Below are 19,499 nucleotides of genomic sequence, written 5' to 3' on the forward strand. Positions count from 1 at the left end.
GCCCTCTGGCTGTCCCTAAATAAGGTATTGTCAACACTCCTCAGGGAAGGTCCCAAGCCTATGACATAAAGTATAATGCTGTCATGTGAACACCACTAACAGCCGTTTTTAAATTCATATTGCATCTATTAATGGTTGGTTTATATCTTTCCCTTTAAAAAAGGGTCTCCAGTTTTTGATAAAATCTTCTATCCTTCCCCGCCTCTCTATCTCTTATAGGTAAATACTCTGTTAAGCTAACCTTTCCAGCTGGCTCCCACAATTTCATTAGCTAAGCTAAGGATTATTGTAATAGCCTGCAGTTTTATAATAGTATGTATTTAAAGTAGATGACTAAATGAGCAAATTAAGTTAATTCGGATTTGCAGAAAATATTAAAAAATAAATAGAAGGAACCGCAGAAAGAGGGGGAAGGCAGTCAAGTTTTGAAATGTTAAAGTGATTGTAAAATTATTGAAAAGTATAAAATTGAAAATCATAAATAAAATAATAATAATAATAAAATGTAATTAGCTAAGCTTTCATAGCAGGTGCACAATAATTTCATCATTTAGTCACTAAAACCAATGGTGCTTTGCTGTTCAGGAACAGGGTGGAGAAATAACAGCAGAGTACCTGGAAAGATTGTATATCTTCTCCTTGATGTGGAGTGTTGGGGCACTGCTGGAATTGGAAGACCGTTGCAAAATGGAGCACTGGCTTCGGAATCACGAAACCATAAAACTTGACCTCCCCAACATCCCGGAAGGAAGTGAAGACACTATGTTTGACTACTATGTTACCAATGATGGTTAGTGAACTCCTGAGAAGTTACTATGTGTGCCTCATTACTAGCTTAAAAAGGTTTAGTGTGAATAGGTTATGAAGCTTTTGGGTTATGAAGTTTGCTGGATGTAACATCCAGTGATCAGAGACCTCCAGCTGAAGATTATTCAGATTTGAAAAACCTGTGTTGTTTATACTTGGTCTTCTTCAATCTTCACCCTGTCAATTCTAAGACACTTTGTTGGGACAAGAAGGCAGTGGGTTGCTGTGGAAGTAATGCTAATCCATAATTTAGCTATATAAGGACGAACACTTCCACTTTGTTCCCTTCCCATGTTCAGCTTGCTGTGCTGTCCGAACCCAGAAAACTGCTACTGATTTTGAATATAGTTAGTAGAAACAGGCCAAACCATAGTTCATCAAGCTGTCTTGTTTCAACAAACCATAGTTAAGATTAATCACTGATTCAGATGACATGCTAAACTGAAGTTAATCTAAAATGGAGGTGGAAATTTCTGAAATCCATGTGGCTGCTCCGAAGGAAAGTGGAGGGGGAATTATGCAAGACTGATATTCTGTGTGTTTTGCCCTCATAATGCAAATCTATGTTTAGTGTTACATAAGAAATGGGCCAGTCATATGCTTTTGCCAAGTTGTGCCATGCCTTTTACTCTCATGGGTCATGAATGTCCACCACACCTAATGCGTCATGAATACCCACCACACCTAATGGCTTCATGACTTAGTTCTGTTTTAAATTGGACGCAATGGGGATTAGAAGTTTCAGTTGCATCCCTGCTTTTGTAGATTTCAGATCTGGAAAGATGCCCAAAATGTCTCTCAGACTAGTTCTCCCTGACTACCTTCTTATGGGCTAATGCATACACATATGTTTAAATACAAGGCACGTTTCAAGGGGAATTCACTGCTTTTCCTTTGGACTAGGCAAATGGATGCACTGGAATACTTGCATTGATGAGTATGCATATCCCACCAGCAGCACGCCAGAGTATGGCTCCATCTTGGTGCCAAATGTTGACAATGTGAGAACGGACTTCCTTATGCATACTATTGCAAAGCAAGGCAAGGTAATTCTCTGATGATCCAGAGGGCTGGGGATTTTTACTTTGTAAACACAACTGACTTTGCTGTATGCATTTTTATCCAACTCCCCCAATTGTTCAAAGTCCTTTACAATTCTTACTTCCCTGTGGTAGGTTTATGATTTGGGCTAGGCTAAAGAATGTCAGCCACAAAATGAGCTCTATGGCTCAATAAGGATTTGAATATGGGTCTTTTGCATCCATACCCAGCACTAGCTGTTGCATTATGCTGGCCGCCTCTCAAAAGCAAAAATTCATGTTGTATGTTCAAAGATCTTGCTTTGCTCCCCTTCTGCTCATGTCAGGCTAGCTCTCCTAGAGCTGATTAACCCGGGTGACCAAATATAGCAGATGTTTAGTTGTGCAAATGGTATAGTATGGGATTTATGAGTAGCACTAGAGGTAAGTATGGCGGTTTCAAATCACGATTATTTTTTATGGTATGTGCACAACACGTTTCAGAGTTACACAGAAAACACAGATAGGTCTCTGCTTTCAAGGAGCTTGTAGATCTCAAATAAACAATGGGGAAATGACAGAGGGAGGAAGGGAAGAATGTGGGCAGATGCTATTATATATACATCAATTCCAAGACAGGAGTGCCTGGTGTGCTATGGTCTGTGGGGTCACGAAGAGTCGGACACGACTAAACGACTAAACAACAAAATACATCCTCTCATTTTCTTGCCTATTTTCTTTTTCACTCTTTCTTCCTCTTCTGCTTTCCACCATGGCCACATTCTCCACCTCATTATTTTTTCGGGACTATTCTTTCTCCTGCCCTTCCTTTCCAGTCCACCCCTCCCATGCAATGGTATTCTCAGGCCCACATCTTCATTCCTCCTTGACGCCTATTTCTCTACCGTTTTTGCATAGGCAAAACCTGCTCTTTTCTTCTCTAGGACTTTTACCTGCTCTTTTCTTCTCTAGGGCCAGTGGTGCTCTATCAATAGGAGCCAGTGAACCTTCTTTCTCTACCACTCCTTCTTGACATTAGAATAGCTCAGCTGATCAGTGCCAGAGGCTTCATCACAAAATCTCTTTGTGCATTACAATATAAGATTTTGCTGGTACAGCTAACTCCATTTTGGTCAGGGATGGGTGCTGCCAAAATAAATTATTAATGTTGCAAGCGATGATGTTTTTTTATTTATTTTTAAAATTTTCTTCTTCTTCTATATGACTTGAAAAGAATAATTTTGAGAATTGAGCCTCTGCCAATGCCCTCAGTTCAAGTATTCCCCAACTCATTTGGATTCTCTCCTCCTCTTCAGGCAGTGCTACTAATTGGTGAACAAGGGACCGCTAAGACTGTCATCATCAAAGGCTACATGTCAAAATATAATCCTGAAAGCCACATGGCCAAGAGTCTGAACTTTTCATCGGCAACAACTCCTTTAATGTTTCAGGTACTCCTTAGAATTATCTTTCTCTAAACTGAAAGTGAAGTGAGCCTTGTGGTTCACTTCCCTGACTGTATACCAGAAAGAGATTATTCAATTTTTTAAAAAATTAAATGTCAAAGGTCTATCTTCCCATACCCTGCTAATCTTGTTCCTGTGACTTTGGTGGCCAAATAGCCCCTCGCTTGGGGTGCCATCATTTCCTTTTTCATACCATTTAAAAATGCATAAGTGCATCCAATTCCTAATTCCTAAATCTCTTCCAGGTCTCCTGGTTGTTTCCATATTCCAGGGCAGTTCCAGCACTATTTCTGCTTTGCCGACTTTTTAATGGAATGCACGTCAGCCAAATTTAAATCTCCTTAAGATTTGCTTAACTTTTTTGGGGGAAGAATAAGATCTCTCCTCTTTGCGAGAGGGAAGACTTTGTGGACGAGATCCGCTTCCCGCGCTAAGCAGGGGGGCGTGTTTCGGCCCCCTACCACAACCTATGCCTGCTGCCGCGCCCAACCTCTGGCTGGCCAATAGGGCCAGCCGGGGGGCGGGGTTTACCTGCATGCCTGTCATTTTAAAGGCTTGAGGAGATGTTTAGATTTTTGCAAACATGCATGTTCTTCTTCCAGCGCACAATTGAAAGTTATGTGGACAAACGCATGGGCACAACTTATGGTCCTCCGGCAGGAAAGAAAATGACAGTCTTCATTGATGATGTGAATATGCCTGTGATCAACGAATGGGGAGACCAGGTCAGTGTAAATGAATAGGATATTTCTTTTTCACAATTCAGTGCATTGATTTGAATCAGTAGTCAGTATGAAGGTGATCACATTTTACCAAGGTTTTTTATTTATAGTGGAAAATGTTCCAATGTTGCTTCAAAGCAGTTCCTCTTAAGTTGACAGAGAACATTGCCTGATTTTATCTGGAATGGCAAAAATCCTAGATTAGCTCTAGTTATCCTACAAAGACCTAAAGAGGAGGAAGTAAAAGTGCTCTGACACAATCAAACATGGTCATGCTAGGATTTCATTCTTATGTAAATACGCCATAAGACAATGCAAGAATAAAAATGTATGAGATGAGTCAATTTATTAAAGGAGCTCTGCAAATCTGAAAAACCATAAGTCCTATTGAATTCAAAGGGTCAGTGGGAACAGGATTGCAGCCTGTTTGTTTGTTTAATGCCAAGTTTTTGACTGATTGGTTGCCTGAATTTATATCCCACCCTGCCTCCCAAAGGGGCCCAACTTAAGAGCAAAAACAAAGCACAAAACGTTATAAAATGCCTCCCATTTTCCCCCCACAGGTCACTAATGAGATAGTTAGGCAACTGATGGAGCACAATGGTTTTTATAACCTGGAGAAGCCTGGAGAGTTCACCAACATTGTGGACATCCAGTTCTTGGCTGCCATGATTCATCCGGGTGGCGGACGCAATGACATCCCTCAGAGACTGAAGAGGCAATTCTCTGTTTTTAATTGCACTCTGCCTTCTAATTCGTCCATCGACAAGATCTTTGGTAATGTGGAGAGCTTTAAAACTCTCTTGTTCGTACTCCATATTAAGTTTTCTTTACACTTGATGAAGAATTTAAGAGACTGCCAACACTGAGAGTTTGCTGCCCTTGTTTATTGTTGTTGTTGTTTAGTTGTTTAGTCGTGTCCGACTCTTCGTGACCCCATGGACCAGAACACGCCAGGCACTCCTGTCTTGCACTGCCTCCCGCAGTTTGGTCAAACTCATGTTGGTAGCTTCGAGAACACTGTCCAACCATCTCGTCCTCTGTCGTCCCCTTCTCCTAGTGCCCTCAATCTTTCCCAACATCAGGGTCTTTTCCAGGGAGTCTTCTCTTCTCATGAGGTGGCCAAAGTATTGGAGCCTCAGCTTCATGATCTGTCCTTCCAGTGAGCACTCAGGGCTGATTTCCTTCAGAATGGATAGGTTTGATCTTCTTGCAGTGGATGGGACTCTCAAGAGTCCTTGTTTATATGAGCAGGGAAACCCAGAATTTTATTTCTTCCTTAGGTTTTTCATTTACCTGTAGCAGGTGTGGCCTTGAGTCTCCTGGAGGCATTTGCTTTGCAGGTTTTTGTTTTGCAATACATCCACTCTCTAGTTTTGCTGTGCTGTTGCCTGAACTGCATCAGTTGATGGTGGCATGGGGCTCTGAGACGCATGGTTTCTCTCTCTCTCTCTCTCTCTCCAAACTATCATGTTTGGGTTCTCCAGGTGTGATTGGTGTAGGACATTACTGCAGCCAGAGAGGCTTTGTGGAGGAGGTGAGAGCTACAGTCTCCAAGCTGGTGCCACTGACCCGCAAGCTGTGGCAAATAACCAAGGTCAAGATGCTTCCGACCCCTGCCAAATTTCATTATGTGTTCAATCTCCGAGACCTTTCCAGGATTTGGCAAGGGATGCTGAATACCACCTCAGAAGTAATTAATGAATCAAATGTAAGTAATACGTGTGGTGCCTTCACATATTGCGGATTGGCATGATTTATTTCAGATGCTTCAGGTTTTTGGAGACACTTTGATGATAAACACAGTACAGTAGGAACCAGAGAAGCAGCCCTGTTCAGTAAACTGAACACTGGTTTACATTCACAAATGATAAAATAAAAGGAAGAGGACCCTGCTGAGTTCCAAAGGTTTACTCTTGGAAGGTTGATTTTGTTCCTGCATTATGGTTTACATGATTTTTGGAAGGCCAGGGCTGCAGCTGGAAGGAATGTTTTTGGAGCCTGGTGGCCATGATTCCCCCCTCCCCAACCCCAGGTCAGTAAGGGCAATCTTTCCTGCCCCCAAGTCTTTCCTATATCACCAATCACACTGCAATCGTACTTGGGAAGACGAAGACAACCATCAAGCAGTATTGGTACCCAAAACATTAGATTAGATAAAGAATCAGCTTAAAATAGGAGGTAAAGAAGACAAATAAGAGGTGTGTGTGTGTGTGTGTGTGTGTGTGTGTGTGTGTGTGTGTGTGTGTGTGTGAATTTCCCCCTCCTGATCCTATTCAAAGATGGCATCCTATTCCTGGCCTTTGACACTTCCTATGTTTGTTTTTTTGGTATTTTTTACACACTGTATTTCTCCAATTGAAAACTGTTTTGACTGATCGTAATATACTATTGTATCTTCCCACGTCTGTAACCTACCCTGGGAGCTTATGATGAAGGGCGAGAAAGTCTGCTCAAATTCCTTTTTTCTTAAGCACAGGTGCTAAGAAGAGTTTTTCGATGCAAGTCTATTCACCAAGGAACGGGTCACTGTTGCGTTAAACCCTTAATGGCCAATTAGCAAATTAACATGGTTTGATCGTTGGGGGGTGCCCTTAGGTGAACATTATGCACCTGCAAATCAGGTCTTACTCCGTTGTTACCACTTTGTGATGTTTTTATTGTAATGATCTGCATGTTTTAGCAGACCGTACTTGTGTGTGTGTGTGTGTGTGTGTGAGAGAGAGAGAGAGAGAGAGAGAGAAATTCTTTTTTTAAAGAGAGATCTGGATGCTGCAAAAAATAAAAAAACTAATCGGAAGCAAAAAGGAAGAATCAGTTTTTCTTTTCTCCATTTTGTAAATCTCTGGACAGGTGCTCATAAAACTGTGGAAGCATGAATGTAAGCGTGTTATTGCCGACCGTTTCACAACTCCTGAGGATGTCACTTGGTTTGATCTGGCACTGGCAAAACTTGTTGAAGGGGAACTTGGCAGTGATAAAAAGACCCTGGTGGATCTTGGCACTGATGCGTACTTTGTGGATTTCTTAAGAGATGCCCCTGAAGCTACAGGTAAAAATCTAAACTGAAAACCATCTGTCTGACATAAGGAAAATGAAGGGGTGATGGACAGGGGGTGTCTACAAGATGTCCAGTTTGGAAAGACATGGTCTCTTGACAGCAAACGGGGAAATAATAAAAATCATAATATAATAATGTATAATATTGCCTTGATAACTAGGCACTGTGTTGTGATTCTAAGGATGCTTTAGTTGTTTTCCCATTCATTGGAGGGAGAGCCTCTATTCTTGGCACTGCCAGCTCAGAGTGAGCGCAAAAGTGAAGCACTGGGGTGCTGGAGTCAACTAATGTGTCGGTGCAAACAACACACTAGTCTGTCTTGTCACACTACAGAAAGTAGCTTTTGCTACTTAGGTGTAGGTACCAGAGCATAAAGAAGCATGCATAGGCTAGGCCTCTATCCAATATAGTTGTTAACAAGGATGGGGGAGAGATTTGGTTGTTTGAATTTTAATGACAATCTGCCTAATTCACATTTTCCCAAATAATACGAGACACAGCCATCTGTCAAATGTATACGGGTGAAACTTGGAAAATTTGAATATCGTCGAAAAGTGCATTTATTTCAGTAATGCAACTTAAAAGGTGAAACCAATATATGAGATAGATGCATGGCATGCAAAGCAAGACATGTCAAGCCTTTATTTGTTGTAATTGTAATTATTTGTCATTAGGCGGGTCAATTATAAATGGAATGTAATTAATGAAATGTAATAGCGATGTTTATTTTGGTTTATTATTGTATTATTGTAACTCTTTGTTTTATTACTTTGGAATTTCCAAAAGAAAGCTTTTGTAAAAATAAAAATAATAAGTTGCATTACTGAAATAAATGCACTTTTCTACAATATTCAAATTTTCCGAGTTTCACCTGTACCTCTGAATGTTGCAATGGACTTCTCCAATTCAACAGAGGAATGAGTGCATCGTCATCAGGCAAAATTACATCCAAAAATGTGCACATTAGGAGAAAGGATGGCTTCAAAACCAATGTGGAAACAACAACAACAACAAATGTGGAAATAATAATAATAATAATAATAATAATACCACTTTGGTTGTGGAAATAATAATAATAATAATAATAATAATAATAATAATAATAATAATAATTTCCACATTGGTTGTGGTTGTTATATTTATGTGCCACTCACCTGACTGTGTTGTCCCAGCCACAATGCACGGCTCCCAACAAAATATTTAAAACACAATAAAACATCAGCAATTAAAAACTTCCCTGAGTAGGGCTGCCTTCAGATGTCTTCTAAAAGTCGAATAGTTGCTTATCTATTTGACATCTGATGGGAGGGCATTCTACAGAGCGGGTGCCACTACCGAGAAGGCCCTCCTCTGCCTGGTTCCCTGTAACCTCACTTCTCACAGGGAGGGAAGCGGCAGAAGGCTCTTACAGCTGGACCTCAGTCAGTGGCGGAGCTCAGTCAGTGGCGGGGGAGGGGGGGCGGAGAGCCGCCCTCAGGGATGTGGCGTGTGTTCCGGGGGCGTGGCATGCCGCCTGCAGGGGCGTGGCGCCCAGCACAGGTGGGGAGGGCTGCCGCGATGGCACTCCACTGGGGTCACATCGCCGGAGGTGGTGCGCTCCACCCGCACGCCTCTTCCTCCCTCAGTGACCTCAGCGTCCGGGCTGAACGATGGGGATGGAGACGCGCCTTCAAGTATACTGAGCTGGGGCCGTTTGGGGCTTTAAAGGTCTATACCAACACTTTGAATGTGGTGAATTGAACTCAAGACCATCCTTCGTTGTTTCACCATCCTTCGTTGTTCCCCACAAAAATGCTTTCACCCATCCTTCGTTGTTCCCCACAAAAATGCTTTCTATGGAAAAAGGATGTGATTTTCGTTCTTTTTCCTCAAAAGAAACATATTTTATTTCAAACTAGGTGTGGAGAAGGAAAAATCTGTGAAAGGTAAGCCGCAGGTGCCTGAGTCAGCTGGAATTTAGATATTTGTCTAGAATTTCTTTTTTTAAGGGCTTGAGTTCTGTATCCAGCTATGCATGTTTAGTTTCATAGAAGTCAATGCATCTTGAGCATGTCTAATATTTTCAGAGACGGTGGCCTTGAATTATCACTATTACTATTTGCTTTGAAACAACAGTAGCTTAAACAGGGAATAACTTAAGCACATAGCATGTTTGGGCTTACACAACCTTCATCTTGATGGCTGATAAGGGCAGAGCTGTATTTAAGGATTGCTATCCTTTTCAGCAAATGTTAATACTTCAGCTTCGTAATTGAGCTTTCTCCATATAGGGAAAGGTAACTGCTTCAAAAATTTGCCTCAATGAAGAACAACATTCAAGAAGAAGGGGGGAAAACTACACAAACCCCTATAACCCGTGAAGTATTCATAGGACGGCATTTTTATAGGACCTTTCTTATGGTGGAGGAACAAAACAAGAAATGATGTAATGTGCATAATTTTACAGTACAGTGGAACCTTGTTTCTCAAACTTACTCCATTCCAGGAGTCCGTTCAACTCCTGAATCCATTCGAAAACTAAGGTGCAGCTTCCAATTGCCTGCAGGAGCTTCCTGCACTCAAGTGTAGGCTGTGTCGGGTGTTCAGCTTCCCAAAAAACGTTTAAAAACACTTCCAGGTTTTTGGCATTCGAGAGCCAAAACGTACGAGTACCAAGGCGTTTGAGAACCAAGGTACGACTATCAACATATTTAGAAGCTGTTTTAAATAATGGCACGAAATCCTTGATTCAGCTTTTGAGATGAATTTATTGTGTACAATTAGCAGCAGGTATAGCCCTGCATTTGCATGTTTCAACAGCTGCTAACTGTGGGATTTTACTTCTTTGACTGTTAATGGGGGAAATGCAGCACCTGCTTTCATATACATGAGTTTATGCTAAAAGTAGTGAGCTTTGGCATGGAAACAATGCGCAGCATGTAGAGAAATGTTTCTCGCAGAGCAGTACTCTTTGGAATTTGTACGTTATGCTTGGGGAGAGAGGCTTTCTTCCCCCCCCTCTTGCAGCATCCAGGTTGCTCAGCATTGTGCCAAGTGCTCAGCAGCTCCTTACACGAAGCAGCCAAAGTTGTCGGCACTGAAAAAATCAGGAGCAGATGAAGTGGGAAGGGAATTAGCCAATTCTTCCTTGGGGAAGTGAAGTGCAGGAACGTGGCTTGAATACCAGCAAAGCAATAGCTCACTTTTAAATCTTCGGAAATGGTTCAGTCTTGTTTGTTTAAAATGTCTTTTGCAGGAATGGCAAAACTTCACACTTCACAAAAGCAACTTTTAAAATTTATTTAGGAGATCAGACATCATTGCTCTCTCCTTAAAGACTCTACTGATACTCTCCCACCTGCAGCAAGTTGCCCACAGCAATCTATTGCTGCCCTGGACCTCCTTTAATAATAAAAATCTTATTCCTAGTCCTCCCCTCACTGCTTCAGTAACCAAGGTAGCCTGTAGCTTATTCCTTCACTTGAAGAACTTGCCTATTATAATTCCCAGCACCCATGTCTCAGAAATTCCAAAAACTATGTGCTGGGATGCACTATTATTCTGTAAAAGAACTGGGAGCACATTCACACATATAGCCAACCCGAAACAGGATGGAATAATATGGAATGGCAGTGTCTGAGCTAGCCAAAACAACAAATGACCAGTTTTGGGGCATCTAGCCACAGAAACCATATCTATGACTTGTAATGAAAACCATGTCTTTATTACCAAATATTTGAGAAGACGTACTCTATCACATACAAAAGGCCTCTCTGTAATTGTCTCCACTGTCAGAAAACTACCCCGTCCAGTACCCTTTTAGCTTTTTGATTTGCTTGCATATAAAATGCAATTATCTCTTTGAAATGAATGAATAAAAAACTATCTGAAAGAGCACATTTTAAGCTTTATCCTGATACAAAACAAGCTGAATTTGCATACAATTAAACATTTACTGTGACATTTTTTGAAAAAATTTTTTTGTTTAAGATAAAAACCAATGCTTAAGCGCTAATATTTTTCCTGGGGGGGATTTTAAATACCACATGTCTAAATCAAACTTCTACTGTACACTTTCCTGCATACTTTAGTGTATAAAGCTAATCCTAATTCCTGCCCCAAAGGGGGAAAATACATCTATATGCATATTATTCTGTTGGATGGTTGTATAAATTAATAATAAATAATATCACAAGCATGATGCCCTGAGTTTATAACAATGTTTATAGAAGTAATTAGAATAACTAAACTATTTGAGCCAATTTTAGTGAGAAAAATGCATTTTACACAAAGGTTTACCCGCAGCTATAAAAAGTTGAACTAAGCTATTCAAATATTGCAATTAATTACAAATACAAAGGTTATTATTATTATGCCTGAAATGACATAAAGCACATGTTCCTTTTGAGTTGAATAAATTGTTGCACGCACAGAAATAAGTGCACATGTTTTTGCGATACAGTAAAGCATAACGCGGGTGGCGCTGTGGGTTAAACCACAGAGCCTAGGGCTTGCCAATCAGAAGGTTGGCGGTTCAAATCCCCGCGATGGGGTGAGCTCCTGTTGCTTGGTCCCAGCTCCTGCCAACCTAGCACGTCAAAGTGCAAGTAGATAAATAGGTACCGCTACAGCAGGAAGGTAAACAGCGTTTTAAGTGCTGCAACCCCAGAGTTGGTCACGACTGGACCTAATGGTCAGGGGTCCCTTTACCTTTACCTAAAGCATAACAGCCATGATCCAGCTAAATTGAAGTATTTTGCACCCCAATTGACTTCAATGAGAAAGTTAAGTATTTAACAGTGCAACTGTATACATGCCTTCTCAAAAGTAAGTCCCACTGATTTCAATGTGGTTTACTCCCAGGTCAGTGGGTACAGAATTGTGGCCTACATCTCTCTTTATTTAAAGATCCTGAATTGGACATTTTTATCCCAGATCAAATCTATGTTAATTCGATTTATCAGTCACTTTAAATGTTCATTGAAACAGTCTCTACAATCACCACTGTTATTATTTCTATTTCTGTTACTTTTGTTTCCACCACTATTCATAAAGCTGGCTCTGTTTGGACTAGTAGTCTCTTTCTCAATTCCTCATGGGCAAGAGAAGACCTTAAATTAGGACATTCAAGAGCAGAGCAGTATGTTAAAAAAAAAAATATCGCCCCTTGTCCTTGATATGAACTTGTCTTTTTTTTTTTTAAATCACAGGAGAGGAGCCGGATGAAACAGAAGTTGACATGCCTAAAATATATGAACCCATTGCCTCTTTTGAGCACCTGAAGGAACGTTTGAACATGTTCTTACAAATATACAATGAGAGTGTCCGTGGGACAGGAATGGACTTGGTGTTTTTTGAAGATGCAATGATTCATTTAGTGAAGGTACCAAATGGCCATGGCGATCTATTTCACTTCAGAAATTCTTAATCCAGAAAATGTCAAGTGAACTAGGCTAGTCTCATGTCTACAAACTCCGAAGTAACTCAAACAGAAAGAGTAAAAAGGTTATAGACTCTTTCAGATTAAGGGTTCCATATTTAAATGTTGTAGGTCAGCCTCCACAACTTCCAGATTTTTTTTTTAAATACAGCTCCCATTCCCCCCTAGGCAGTGTGGCCAATGGTCAAGGTTGATGGAAGTTGCAGGCCAAAACATCTGAAGGACGGGGGAAGGCTGAAGAGCAGGCAGTGAGAGGGTGGGTGGTAGAAACTTATTGGAGGCAGAGCTGTAGGATATCTAAGCTAGTCTGCTGCCCTCAGGTATGGAAGACACTGTCCCATTGCCAGTGTTAATTTGAAATTCAGCTGCCAGTCCATTCATGAAATGGAAGGGGAGCCATCTTGTCCTTTGCCTCTGGCGGCAAAATGTCTTAGACAGCTCTGGAGATTAGGTTAGACTGAAGAATCTAATGCAGGGTCAAGGCAAGGCCTCTACACACAGTTGGTAATTGCAGGAAAACCATCGCAGGAGCATGATTAGTATCTTGTGATTAGAACTATGTTGTGGTGTACTGCAGATCTCTCGAGTCATCCGCACTCCTCGTGGAAATGCTCTGCTTGTTGGAGTTGGTGGGTCTGGAAAGCAGAGCTTGACTAAGCTGGCATCATTCATAGCGGGCTACGATATGTTCCAGATCACGTTAACAAGGTAGGCTGTCGAACAAAATCGTGGTTTGAGCATTTAGAATGAAATAGCATGTGTTTGGCTCATACGAAACTTGTTCTCCCTGGCATAGGTTTTGATCAGATCTTCCTTTTTTTAAAAAAAAAAAGGGGGGGGGAGTTGGATGCGAAAAAGATGCCATGCAAGATATCAACTAAAGTTTTAACTTGTAAAAATCAAAACAAGGATACACAACAAATTACTAGTAGGGAAGGAAACTCTTTGTGTGCTAGTTCTCATGTTTAAAACATCTTTCTTGAAGAACAAGAACTCTTTGAGAAGAATATAGGGATCGTGTTCATCAATCTGAAAAATGACAGGTCCCCCACCCCCTTTTATGAGAAAGTCCTACCACACACACGCTGAGAGAGAGAGAGAGAGAGAGAGAGAGAGAGAGAGAGAGAGAGAGAGAGAGAGAGAGAGAGATTTTATACCACTTTTTTTCTAACTGAAAGGTTTGTGATATTTCTTGTCAGGGGATTGTTGCGGCTACTCCCGAGTAAAGACGCTCCAGTCCTTTCTGTCTTTAAGGGTTTTATTGTGCATACTATTTACAGTGCAGAGATAGCAGAAAACATGACCTCCTAGTCACTCTCATAATCTGGCAATGGCGCCCTTCTGCTCCGGGGCCAGCATAATAGCTTGGGCACCCCGAAACGCCGCCCTCTAAACCTGCGTTTGGGCGCACGCCTCAATTCGGGCGCCAGAAGCGGCTGTGCTCCCATAGCTGCCAAGTTATCCCTTTTTTTAAGGGAAATTCCCTAATGCTGAATAGGCTTCCTCGTGAGAAAAGGGAAAACTTGGCAGCTATGTGTGCTCCCTCTTGCACTTGCTGGCTAGGGCAGTGCAGGGGCTCTGATACTTTGCTGAGCCATCCCCTCTCCACTTGTTGGCTTGAGTGGTGCACAGGCTCTGATACCTCGCTGAGCCTTTCCTCCTCCATTCCGCTCCACTCCCCATTCCCCCCGCCTGACCCACTGCTACTGCTCTCGCTGAGCGAAGTGCTGGTCAGGATGATGGGGGGAGGCTCCCTGTAGGGAGTCCCCCTGACATTTCTTAACAAATCTAAAGGTTTGCCGAGGTATGCATGCATGAGACCCGCTCGTATGACAAAGGTTTCTAGTGAAGCATAGTCCTTATTTTCCCATCAACTGTCCGCAGCAGACAGCAAGATGACTAACCTAGTTTTTGACAGGTGATGATGTGGAACAGAAAATCCAGTTGACTCACAAGTCATGCACATTTAACTTGTGAAATCACAGCTTTACACACTTGGCCTATTCTGCACACTTGGGATTCTGTACATCCTTACCAAGGAAGAGGTTCAACTGAGCTGAATGGCTCTTACTTTTAAGTGCAGAGGCATAGGATTGTATTGTGTCGCTCAAAAGCCAACAGCCAATAAAAGAAGAATAAGCTGAATGAAAAGGTCTCGGCAAAAAAGCCATGTTTGCTGGGAGGCTCCTCTCTTTCATGGATTTTCCCATTGGTGGGGCCAGGGAGCTTTGTTTGCTAATGCCCTTGTTTTTGCTCTTTCCAAAGGTCTTATAACACATCCAACCTAATGGAAGATTTGAAGCATCTGTATAGGACTGCTGGACAGCAAGGAAAAGGCATCAGCTTCATCTTTACAGATAATGAGATAAAAGACGAGGCTTTCTTGGAGTACATGAACAATGTCCTCTCTTCCGGAGAAGTACGATATTCCTCCCCAACTCCACACACCCCTGCTGGTTTTTTGTTAGTCGATCCTTCCTTCTGCCCTTGGTGACCAAACAGCCAAGAGAGGGACTTGCGGAGGGAATGCTTCCGAATGACAGTGGGATAAGTCAGGGGTCCCAAAACTAAGGCCCGGGGGCCGGATGCGGCCCAGTCGCCTTCTAAATCTGGCCTGTGGACGGTCCAGGAATCAGCATGTCTTTACATGAGTAGAATGTGTCATTTTATTTAAAATGCATCTCTGGGTTATTTGTGGGGCATAGGAATTCGTTCATATATTTTTTTTCAAAATATAGTCCGACCCCCCACAAGGTCTGAGGGACAGTGGACTGGCCCCCTGCTGAAAAAGTTGGCTGACTTTAGATGCATTGCTTAAAGTTAGGGCAAGATGCTTTAATGGCAGATTAACCCATTATGGATGCATTCGTAAGTACACATATAAGGAAATCATGTCCGCTGAACACAATGGAACCTAAAAGGTAAAGATAAAGGGACCCCTGACCATTAGGTCCAGTCATGACCGACTCTGGGGTTGCGGCGCTCATGTCATGTTATCGGCCGAGGGCGCCAGCGTACAGCTTCCAGGTCATGTGGCCAGCATAACAAAGCTGCTTCTGGCGAACCAGAGCAGCACAAGGAAACCCCGTTTACCTTCCCGCTGTAGCGGTACCTATTTATCTACTTGCACTGTGATGTGCTTTCGAACTACTAGGTTGGCAGGAGCTGGGACCGAACAACGGGAGCTCACCCCGTTGTGGGGATTCGAACCACCGACCTTCTGATCAGCAAGCCCAAGGGTCTGTGGTTTAACCCACAGCGCCGCCAAAAGTGCAAAGCTGTAAAGCTTTAGGCAGTTAATTAGGGGGATGCAGTTTTAAAGTTATGGAAAACAGACTTGAAATTCTCGGCATGTTGTACGCTGAATGAAAACTATATGAAAATGATGTAGTCAGTTAGCAAAAATGTATAAAACAAGTAGAAATACCTGTTGGAAATGTAAAGAAAAAGAAGGTACATTTTTAATATATGTGGTGGTCGTGAGCTGTTAGTGTGTTGAAATAACAGCAAGTGAAAAATAAAATAAAAGTTGGCAGTCTAGTCATTAGTACTCTGTCTCCAGTATCTCAAAAAGACACCTCTGTTGATTTTTTTTGGGGGAAATATATGAATTAATTACTGATCAGTTAAAAACCAGATGCATAATCAACTGAAAGTTCCATAATCTTCTAGTAGCTGGCTGTAATTGAAATACACCAGTATTAAATATATATATATATATTTCACCCTAAGGTTTCCAACTTGTTTGCCCGTGATGAAATAGATGAAATTACTGGTGATCTCATATCGGTTATGAAGAGGGAGCACCCACGCCGGCCTCCGACCAACGAGAACTTGTATGATTATTTCATGACTCGCGTGCGTCAGAACCTGCACGTAGTTCTTTGCTTTTCGCCAGTGGGTGAAAAATTCCGGAACCGAGCTCTGAAGTTCCCTGCACTGATTTCTGGTTGCACTATAGACTGGTTCAGCCGCTGGCCGAAAGATGCCCTGGTTGCAGGTGAGTCTTAAGAATCTATGTTGTTGTAGTTGATTTGCTGTAGATCAGATGCAATGGATCAGAGGATGAGCAAACTCCCAGTGTTGTAGTCCAACTCCCGCCAGCCCCAGAAAGCATGGCCAATGGTCAGGGATGATGGGAGCAATAGTCCAAAATGTCCAGAGGGCTGCAGGTTCGCCATCTCTGCAATAGATGATAACTGTACCTATGACTTCAGCAGTAGAAGGATTGTGCCTGTAGCAAATTGGACTCACTTTGGATCTGGTTCTCCTGCTAGAAAAGAGGTTGGTGGCATGATTTTTGAAAAACCGTGCCAAAATTTGATAGGATACCAAGGAACTTCTCTCACTGCATATAAAAAGTTGATTATGTCAGCATTTGTTCCCAAACCCATCTGAACAATATATTTAAAAGTTGATATTTTTACGTAGCTCACTAGGTTCTGGAAATGCAAGATTACTTAGAGGATTCTTAGAAAAGGTGTTTTAAGGACACATTGAGTCATCTCAAACAATTCAACGTGTCCTTAAAACACCTTTTGTAAGAATCCTCTAAGTAATCCTGCATAAAACTGCTGCCTTTAATATTTTATTTATATATCCCAGTAGGTTTCTGGGTACAATTCAAAGTGTTGGTGCTGACCTTTAAAGCCCTAAACGGCCTCCGCCCAGTATACCTGAAGGAGCGTGTCCATCCCCATCATTCAGCCCGGACACTGAGGTCCACCTCTGAGGGCCTTCTGGCAGTTCCCTCACTGCGAGAAGTGAGGTTACAGGGAACCAGGCAGAGGGCCTTCTCGGTAGTGGCACCCGTCCTGTGGAACACCCTCCCATCAGATGTCAAGGAAATAAACAACTATTTGACTTTAGAGGATATCTGAAGGCAGCCCTGTTTAGGGAAGCTTTTAATATTTGATGAATTGTTGTATTTTAATATTTTGCTGGAAGCCACCCAGAGTGGTTGGGGAAACCCAACCAGATGGGTGGGGTATGTATAACTAACTAACTAACTAACTAACTAACTAACTAACTAACTAACTAAATATTATTATTTATTAAAATGTGAGACGGCAGTCTGCATGTTAGTGAATGAGAGAGCATCTATAAAACCTATTGCACATTTTAGTTTCTTCTTAAAACAAGTGCCTTGATGTGAGAAATGCAAATGACAGAATTAAATGAAGCCTGCTTACCTGTTCTCTCAGCACAGGGATTCCTAATCCCATCAAGACAAGAATACCAGCATAACTACCCAATAATTACAAAAAGAGGATTACCCAGCAGTGAAAAGAGATAAGCACTAAGATGATTTCACTTCTGGGAGGATAACCAGAGAGCCCTGTGACATGCAAATTTTAAAAAGCCAGAAATAAGAACTTATAAAATTAAAACAAAAAACACAAGCAAGCATTGCCTAAACAAGTGCAGCAATTAAAAATCATGATTTCTGTGAGCACACTGTTCAGTTATTTGGAGTGGCATGGCTGTCACTGGGTTAAAATTATTGATGTTGCAAAATTGCACATAGATCGTATCCGTGAATTACTGCTGGTGGGAAATTAGAAATGCATTGTAGTGCCTGAGCAAAAGTATGCCTGGTGAGGAAACAGAGGCTTGCGTGTTGGGGGCAGCTCTCGTGAGGCCAGGAATGATAGTTGACAAGGAAGAAGAGGAGAGATCCAAGAGAGTAGGGATGTAAGGGATCAATCTAGGATTTAGGATAACTTTCAGGTTGGAGGAGGAGGAGGAATTGGCTTGGTTATCCATGTCTTCTTCACAGTTCGTTTCTGGAGCGAGCTCAATGGTGGCTGAAGTGAAATTAAGGGGGGAGCCCCTGAGGCAATTTCTCTGTAGCATTAAACCTGCAAGTCAGGGGTAAGAGAGCCAGTGTGGTGTAGTGGTTAAGAGCAGTGGACTCGTAATCTGGTGAACTGGGTTCGTGTCTCTGCTCCTCCACGTGCAGCTGCTGGGTGACCTTGGGCTAGTCACACTTCTCTGAAGTCTCTCAGCCCCACTCACCTCACAGAGTGTTTGTTGTGGGAGAGGAAGGGAAAGGAGAATGTTAGCAACTTTGAGACTCCTTTGGGTAGTGTTAAAGCAGGATATTAAATCCAAACTACTACTACTATTCTTCTTCTTCTTCTTCTTCTTCTTCTTCTTCTTCTTCTTCTTCTTCTTCTTCTTCTTCTTCTTCTTCTTCCCCTTTGAATTTTCTCCAGGCCACTCCCCACTGTCTCCTCACTCTGAGCGTTTTTTGGGTGCCTGGAATGTTTTCTTGAACTCTGATGATGTTTCTTGCTTGTCAAGATGGGGGGTTCAGAGGAGAATGAGAGTGCCTTTACAAGCTGGCCTACACTCCAAAGGGAACATCAACCCACTTTTGCCATTGGTCCCGCCCCCTGCAGGCATCTGACCCTAAATGTCTGCCCAGAAGTGAATGTGGCTCAGAAACGTTCCACATCTCTGAGGTTTCTTCTGTACATAAACGAAGGAAACTCTTTTCCTTTCCCCTTCCAGTGTCTGAACATTTCTTGTCCTCCTACGAAGTTGACTGCACCAACGAGATCAAAAGTGAGATGGTGCAGTGCATGGGTTCCTTCCAGGATGGAGTTGCCGAGAAGTGTGTTGACTACTTCCAGAGATACCGTCGGTCTACACACGTGACCCCCAAATCTTACCTGTCTTTTATTCAGGGGTATAAAGCGATATACAAGGAGAAACATGCTGAAGTGCAAACGTTGGCCAACAGGTGAAGAGTTTGCTTCGATATTTTCCCTTTCATTTACTCTTTTCTAAATATTTTTACACGTTAGCCAGTATTCTCAGTATTACTTCTCGTTGGAATACTCTGAATTCTCACATTCGGGGCCAAAGCAGAGGGCCAGGAGAAATGTACCAAAGAGTGTACATAGTTTGACTGACTGTGCATTGCTCTGGGTGCCTTCTAGATGAAATATTGTAAATTTCATTAATAGTTATGTTCGGCCACAGTTGCTATATGTTGCA

General features: G+C 42.1%; 1 protein-coding gene across 2 annotated transcripts in view; it reads left to right on the plus strand.

The window, feature by feature from the left end:
- DNAH5 (dynein axonemal heavy chain 5) overlaps nt 1-19,499 on the plus strand; it is a 151,871-nt gene that overhangs the window by 76,124 nt on the left and 56,248 nt on the right. For both annotated transcript variants that reach the window (XM_035125561.2, XM_060278039.1), the window contains 12 exons: nt 586-790; nt 1,711-1,853; nt 3,143-3,277; nt 3,895-4,017; nt 4,578-4,791; nt 5,502-5,725; nt 6,868-7,066; nt 12,265-12,437; nt 13,072-13,202; nt 14,760-14,913; nt 16,227-16,494; nt 19,011-19,242. In XM_035125561.2, the coding sequence (XP_034981452.2) occupies nt 586-790; nt 1,711-1,853; nt 3,143-3,277; nt 3,895-4,017; nt 4,578-4,791; nt 5,502-5,725; nt 6,868-7,066; nt 12,265-12,437; nt 13,072-13,202; nt 14,760-14,913; nt 16,227-16,494; nt 19,011-19,242 (2,201 nt within the window). The remainder of the gene's footprint in view (nt 1-585; nt 791-1,710; nt 1,854-3,142; nt 3,278-3,894; nt 4,018-4,577; nt 4,792-5,501; nt 5,726-6,867; nt 7,067-12,264; nt 12,438-13,071; nt 13,203-14,759; nt 14,914-16,226; nt 16,495-19,010; nt 19,243-19,499) is intronic.

Source organism: Zootoca vivipara, chromosome 8, assembly GCF_963506605.1.
Source record: "Zootoca vivipara chromosome 8, rZooViv1.1, whole genome shotgun sequence".
NCBI lineage: Eukaryota > Metazoa > Chordata > Lepidosauria > Squamata > Lacertidae > Zootoca > Zootoca vivipara.